General features: G+C 51.0%; 1 protein-coding gene across 1 annotated transcript; it reads left to right on the top strand.

Annotated features, from left to right (window-relative positions):
* Positions 1-413: 413 nt before the first annotated feature.
* Positions 414-7,214, top strand: LOC107054051 (transmembrane protein 275). Its single transcript, XM_025153148.3, has 3 exons — positions 414-645; positions 1,979-2,242; positions 3,543-7,214. Exon 3 carries the CDS (start codon positions 3,633-3,635, stop codon positions 4,179-4,181), a length of 549 nt encoding a protein of 182 aa, XP_025008916.2. The 5' UTR covers positions 414-645; positions 1,979-2,242; positions 3,543-3,632; the 3' UTR covers positions 4,182-7,214.
* Positions 7,215-7,581: the final 367 nt, after the last annotated feature.

Genomic DNA, 7,581 nt, shown 5'->3' with positions numbered 1-7,581 from the left:
GGAGGCTCAGCACCCTTCTGCCTTCCCCCCAAGCCAGGATTTACCCCTGCATCCCTCCAGGATGCTCAGCACCTGACAGCAGCTGTTTGTTCCATTCGCAAAGCGCGCTTCCAGCCTTGGGCGTTTAAGTGACCCCCGCGCAGCGATCACAGCCGTTCCCAAACCTCTGTAGGACGGCTGTGAGCCGCGCACCGGGGCTCGGGGCTGCCCCTAGCGGGGTGCAGCCTTCCTCTGCTGGGGAAAAGGGGCTGTTCTGCTTCGGGCACCTCCGGCGGCTGAAGGGGCGGAGGCTGCAGCCTTCAAGTAGGAAAGGGAGAATAAAAAGGAGGCAGGGGGGGAGAGGAGGAGAGGCTGTCGGACAGCGGGCGGGGCTGGGGAGGAAGGGGAGGCAGCGAGGATGCGGAGCTGCGGCTGAGCCCCTCCTGCCCAAGAAGGAGAGCATCAGCCCAGCGGACGGAGGGAAGCGGCGGGGCTCGCACGGCGCCTGCTGAGCTCTCACCCAGCAAAGTTTCCCAGGCTCGGGGAGGAGGTGGAGGAAAGGCGACTATGGGGAAACCCGCTGTCCCCATCCCGGCCCCGCCAGGACCCGCTGTGGCTTCGGCGCTGCTGTCTGAAGGCTGAAGGGGACCCCCGGGGCACCTCCAGGTAACCGTCCCCGCTCCCACCGCGGCTCCCCGTGGCCCCGCAGGGGACTTTCCCGAGCACTTTGCCCGGGGAAAAGTCTCGTGCTTCCCCTAAAGGCTTCTCCTGCGTGCGTTCGTGAGTCTGTGTGCGCGCAGGGGGCGGCTGGAGCTGTCTGACTGGGATTGCTGTGTGCTGCTCACAGCCGCTCCTTCGCTGCCCTTTTGGAAAGGGGACTCCTTGGGGGTCTGTTCTGCTGTGGTGGGGGGTTGACAGCTCCATCCCCTTTACTATAACTAAGAGGGAACCGTGCACGCTGCTGGCGTGGCTTTAAACGAGAGCCATAAAACGGCTGCCTGGATATGTCAGAATGTCCTCAGAGCTCTAGGAACTCACAGAGCTATGAATAAAACCCTCTGTTTGGCCCCATGAGGATATAGGGAGGGATGAATATTCCCCTAGAAGGAATCACTCTGTCCTCTGGATTTCTAGTTTGGAAATGCAACTTTTTTTTTTTCCTTCTTTTCTTTTTCTATTCCACTCTTCCCAGTAGCAGTGCTTGACACCAATGCCATTTCAAGCTGAGATGTTGTTTGGAGTAGAATCCCAGATTCTAACTGTTATGGAAAGAACGCAGCCCCCAAAAAAACTTTTCCTAAAGGCAAAGAAGTTTGTTGTTCTGGACAGGGTAATGGAAAGAAAGCTGGTTATTTTGGAACTGGTTGATTTGGCTGAAGTGGGAGCAGGAAGGTGAAAGCTGCCAGATTTCTTCTGGGAAGATAACAGCGCGGGCAAACCCCCATCAGCGGGTTCCTGTGACTGTAGAGGTAATAGGGGGTCGGAGGGGGGACGCCCTCTCCTCACAGTATCAGTCTGAGCTCTGGGAGGTGACAGAATTCAACCATGGCCATCAACACACATTGCCAGGCAGAGGAACTGAGCTGCCAAGGGCTGTGCTGGTTGCCATCAATGCAGCCTTGATAGCAGCCAGATACCAGCAGGGTCCCTTTGGAGCAGCTACAGGTGACAGCTGCTGTGTGATGGGTGTTATTTACCCATCCCGTTAGAGCCCAGATAGCCCACCTGGGAGTGGGGATATTCTCACAGGAGCCAGGAGGAAGCAAAGCCCTGTGGAGTGAATCTGTGGTATGATTTAGAGTGTGTGGATGTTTAACCAGAAGCTGCCTTGCTGGTGAAAGGGGCGAAAATGGTGCTGTAGCTCACAGCTGTGTGCTGAGGTTCCCAAGCAGAATAAAAGGATGCTGCTGGAGAAACACGTGTGTTGTTAGCCTATCTGATGGAGAAAATGCCTTTCCTCTCTCGCACATCTTCACTCCTGAAACATTTTTGCCCGCAGGCTCTTCCCCAGATGAGGAGGAGCCGCATCCATCAGCGTGCCCATCCCTGGCAGCTCCAGGTGATGTCTCACGGAGCAGGAACTTCACTGAAAGTTCACTGCTGTGCTTCTGTTCAGCTCTAAACAAAAGCCTGAGCAGAGGCAATGAGATATGACACTGGAGACAGCAGCAGAGAGCTCTGCCTCAGCTGGAGGTGTGGGAAAATGTGATACCCTGCGAAACGTGTTGGAAATGGCTGGCTGATCCCACTGGCCTGTTGATGGGTAAGGGTTTCTATTTCCTTATTCATTTTTTCTGTTACTGGTGTTTTGTTTGTACTCGGTTTGTTCTTTTTTTTTTTTTAATGTAGCGGCTGCAGAGTGTTAATAACCCAACAGTGATTTGGGGCTCTTGCATTAGAAACCTGTGTGGTATCAGTTTTTCTCCCTGCAGTCTTTATGAATGTGATTTGACAGCAGAGGAGGAAAGAAGCCAGGGAGCCCAGGCAGGGAAGTACGAGAGAGATGTGAGAGCAGACTGTTGTTGTTTGCAGTCAGGCTGGGATGAGAATTGCCCTCCTGCCTGTACAGTCAAAGGCACCACCAGCAAACTGCTGGCAATGTGGCTTCCCAGCAAAGTTCAGTGAACACAAAGCCAGCTCCCATCATGTCCAATAACCTCTTCCACGGACAAGCTGCTGTTGGCAGCGAAGGATGTGTGTTCCTGCCTTTGGTTCTAGGAAAGGGTAGATTCCCACAGAGGCTCTCCTCTAACTTAATTTTCTCATTTGTTGTGATCCTGCATCCAGGAGCTGGTGGTGCTCCTGCAGGAGCATTGCATCAGTTTGGCTTTACGCTTGTTGAAGACTACCTGGCCCCTTCTACATGATCTCCTATGATCACACCCAATGTGATGTGATGCAAGGTAGAAAGAGCAGTCCAGCAGACAAAGCCCCCACAAATGCTCTATGGACTCAGCTTCATTTTTTTCCACCTCATCGTTGACTTCTGTGACTGTGGACAGAGTTTGTCTTACTGCACATTTAACCATTAACAGCTCATGTTCTCTTTATAGTTGACTCAACCTGTGTATGCTGGGCACTTTGGGATGTCCTGAATTGCTTTCTGGTGCCTTTTATTCTCTACTGGCCAGAAGGCTGGCCTGGATGACTAGCTTCAACTACAGGATAACTGAACCATGGAGCAAACAGTCCCGCTTCTTGTTATAACTCGGTACCCTTATCCTCCTCTAGTGTATTCCATTCACAATGTAGTGAGGGCTGTTCCTAGCACTACTGGGGTTTGCTATTTTGGACAGGTGTTGTCTGGGTGATGATGAACAGTGTGAGGCAGAGCCAAAGCCTTATCTCTGGGCCGTCGTGTGCTTGGATTCAGTTGGACTTCATCCACGTGGATGGCTAAAGCCATTGGGTCAGGGAGAGCACAGATGTGAGAGCAAGCTTGGATGTGTGCTTTGCTGTTGGTACCAGCAAACATGGAGAAGAGCTGGTCCCTCTGAATGGTGATGGAAAGTTGCCTTTGGTTTCTTGCTGTAATGGTTTTGTGTTCTTTTCTTCCTCTGTAGTGATTTCAAGGGAGCAGAAGACCAGAAATAGCCTTCTCAGCATTGTACGTACCTGTAAGGACTGAAGTGACCTCCGAGACTCACCTCAACATGTTCAATGAAAAGAGCAGCGCCTCTTTGACCCATAAACCCAGCCAGAAAAAGACACGACCTCAGGGCCTCCCCTCCCCTGCCCTCTGCTGCGCGTGTGGACTTTGCATCATGCTGGCAGGGATCAACATCACTCTGGTGGGAGCATTTGCATTTGGGACCTTCCTCCCCGTGAACAACCCTCCCATCATCATCGGACCCATCTTGCTGGTGGTGGCCTTCACGTTCTTTGGTGCCTGCTGCATCTGCAGCCGAAGGCTGCCTGCTCACGGGGCCAGAAAATCCAAACCAGGTTCCAACATCGGTCTCATCAAACCTGGCAACACTGCCTTTGAAATTGAAACTAGTGAGCACACGGTGCAGGATACCACCGCTGTTCAGCTGAGCCCCACGAATTCCCCCATCTCCTCAAAGAAGTCCACGCCAGTCCATGAGAATGCGAAGGCTTGCAAACTCTTCACCATGGAAGGCAATGGGCCGGTGGCCAAGTACACACCAGGAGGAGAGGCAATACAGCTCAACCTGCCCAGGGACCTGGCCGCATCCTAAACCCAGGCAGAGTTTTGTTAGCAGCCAGCCAGATGCTGCAATGGGTGGGCTGGAATCTGAGGCGTACCACTGGGCAAAGGTGTGGGGAAAGCGCTTGTGACAAGGCAGCAGGCAGACAGGCTTCTCTGAATCAATTGGAGGAGGAGGGATGAAACAGCAGGAATATCTCGGATTTTTGCTGATAGGAACATGCCCGTTACTTGGCTTTGCAAAGAAAACTGCTCATGATGTCGTTGTGAAAGGATGAACTGGACAGTTCCTGGGGAAAGACTGGCTTTCGGGGGAGCAGATTGGAAGAGGAGGATGAAATAACTTGTCTAGCAGGAGGCAGCAATGTGATGGCTGGAAGGAGGGGCTACGTGGGGCTGACAAAATGACAGCTCTTTCTCTTCAAAAGTGAAGCAATTCTTGAATGTAATAGAAACAGGAATGCAGTAAATTACAGCTTGCTGCCACTCGGTCACAAGACTTCAGCATTTTAGGGCCAGGCTTTGTGGCAGTAGGGACATAATGTATGTGTTTACTATTGAAAAAGCAGTGTGAAGCAGTCTCCCTTCCTTTGGAAATCCTTGCCCTATTTTTTCCTTCATCTGGGTGACTTTACCATCTGTTATAGAGACAATTAATCGTGGGGATCACAGCATTGGCATTTTCCTTGTTTTGATCACACTGGGTTGCAGGGGTGCTGCTCAATGCAGTGTGTATCTTGGAAGGTCAGCGTGGCTGAATCCTTGGGAAGAAGCTCCTGGAGTAAATGGAGGTTGGGAGGGCCTTGCAAATGAAGTCTTTGGGCAGTGCTTGTGCCCTGAGTGCTGGGGGAGGTATCTTCCTTCCCATTGTTCTATGGAAGTTGGGCCTGGGGCACATCAGCTTGGGAGAGGGAACAAATTGCTGAATGGGCTTCGGTAGAGCTGTGCAGGAAGATGCTTCTTTCCTGAGGAGGCTGCCAGATCTATTGCATGCAGTGGGCAAACAGGTATGGAACTCCTTGCTGCAGGAAACTGGCTGCTGAAGGAGCTGCTGGGCTTGCAGGTCAATGGGATGAGTTTGCAAAAGAGAATGCTTGAAGAGCCACTCAACACAAATGTACCTTCAGCTCAGAAAGACTCTGAGCTGTGCTCAGGGTGCTGTTTATTGTTGGTGTTGTATTCTTCCTTGGGAAGAAGTGCTATGCTAACGGACCTCATTTTCACCTGAAAATTCACATATTTGGTGAGATGTGGGACCAACGAGGAAGGAGATCTCTGGGAGGCAGCAGCAGGAGGATGGATTTTGAGTGTACCTTGTCCAAAGTGCTCCCTAGCCTCCAAAACATCATTGCTTAGGAGCCTCTTGAGCTGGAAGTGGTGCCTGTGTTAAGCAGCCCTGAATGGACTCCTGTCAACTTGTATCATCCATGATCCTGCAGCATGGAGTTGCACAGCTTAATGAGAGGCCATGTAGATCCCTGTCCTTGTTTTATTTTCAGCCTGCACCCTACATCTCCCCTTTGATGCTCCAAGCTCCTGGATTAGAAGGGCCAGCAAACAGCTTGTGCCTCCCCACTGCACTCAGGTTTTCTGGGGCCTTTGTCTCGTTTCTTTCAGTCATCTGTTTCCTATGGTACTTCACATCTATTGCTGTTAGAGGGACGTAATGCTTTCCAGCTTGGCCAGCAACTCATTCAGCCCAGAATCAGTGCTTTGCTAGGCTGAGTGCGAGGCCAGCACATAGGTATATGAGCAGCTGGAGGGGCTGAAGGGAAGATGCTAGAGAAGGGAAGGCTGTGATGTGCCCAAGGTTGTCCTGGGCCACCAGTAGACCTCTGTAAAGCAGACAGTGAGGGCTGTAGGGCTGGTGTGTTGGGATAAGTGATGGCAAATGGGGTCACAGAGGAGCTGTGGTGAAGTCCATGCATGGGGTCCTGGTTGCTCTGAGGAGCTGTCATGGAGCTGAAGGATGAATTTCATTCTTCTATGAGAGGGAAGCGAGAACTCTGGCTTGAATGCTCCAACAGTTTGCTGCCTTTGTCAGTTTCTTCTACATCAGGGAATTACGTTCATGGTTTTCAGCCTACTGGCTAGGAAGAGCAGAAGCAGGAGGATTCATGCCTGGGAAGATGTAGGCTCAAATCTATGCTTCAGCCTCCCAATCCTGGGCAAATCATTTAATTGCTCTGTGCCCAGCTGCCTGCCTGTGCAGGAGGGCAAACAGCTGCTCCCAGCTCTGGAGAGCTGCTGTAATGATGAGCAACAATGGGAAGTTGGAGGGTTGGTATCGGCACACCTCAATCTGCAGACTGCTTGAAGGTGGATGGGTCTGCCTGGTCTGATCTCTGCATGGCCTCCTTTAGAGCTTGTTTTCACAGGTGATCTCTGTTTCCAGCACTGACTTCTGTTTGGCTTGCAGCAGGCTCCCATGGTTTTCACCTGCTGGTAATTGCTATAGGAAATAAGCAGGATAGCTTGCTGATCCAGGTTTGGCTCCCAGGTTGCTGGCTCACCAGCACTTTGGAATAGCATACAAAGCCCTGAAGGTCCTTCAGAGGCATTGCCCACAGGAATATAGTCACTGCAGTGCTTTTCTTTGGGCACTTGGAGGCAAAAAGTAGTAAAATCAAGTGGTAACCATGCAAATTCCTCTTCTACTCATTGAAGGCCTGAAAACTGAGTCTGGAGTATGTGATGCGTGCTGGAATTGCTCCTTATCGTGCTTGCACCATGAAATGCTATCAGTGATGGGTAAAACAATGGCAGATCCCACACAGGAACACCTGCTGCTTTCCAAAGCATGGAAGCTCTGCTTTTTCCATTTGATATCTTTTTGGGATTTCCATGTCTGTCTGTAACTGTGATTAACAACTGTACTAATGTCATTGTGAATTTGTGCCTTCTTCTTGTGTAGCAGGAGACAGGGAGGCTTTCTTGTGCTCCAAGTCACGGTTTCTATTGTGAGAGTCTTTTTTTAAAAAGGAAATTACTATTTATATATGTGCAATGTGGATTTTGGAGAAGACAGACTCATTAAAATAATTGCGCTCGTTGAGCATTTGGCTTTGCCTGCTCTTCCAGTCTGTTGGTGCCTTACGGGTGTGCCCTAAGGTAGCTTCTATTTGTTTCTGTTGTGCACCATGCTGTCCTGCTTGATCCTTCAGCCTGGGCAACTGACTTCAAGGGAAGGGCATCCTTAGGAGTTCAGCTTACCTCTGTTCTGAATTCAGCTTCTCTGGCAATGGAATAGAATCATTAAGGGTGGAAAAGACCTCTAAGATAACCCAGTCCAACCCCAACCCATCCCCACCATGCCCACTGACCATGTCCCTCAGTGTCGCATCCCTATGGCTCTTGAACAGCTCCAGGGATCCTTTCCAGGCCTGATTATAAACCTTTAAACTGTGGTATGGGTAGGATGGGTGCTGTCA

The sequence above is a fragment of the Gallus gallus genome, chromosome 8, assembly GCF_016699485.2.
Source record: "Gallus gallus isolate bGalGal1 chromosome 8, bGalGal1.mat.broiler.GRCg7b, whole genome shotgun sequence".
Taxonomy (NCBI): Eukaryota; Metazoa; Chordata; class Aves; order Galliformes; family Phasianidae; genus Gallus; species Gallus gallus.
This window is presented reverse-complemented; position numbering and strand designations above follow the sequence as displayed.

Excerpts from the sequence above, each read along its gene's own strand:
- LOC107054051 (XM_025153148.3), top strand. The coding sequence starts at position 3,633 with ATGTTCAATGAAAAGAGCAGCGCCTCTTTGACCCATAAACCCAGCCAG.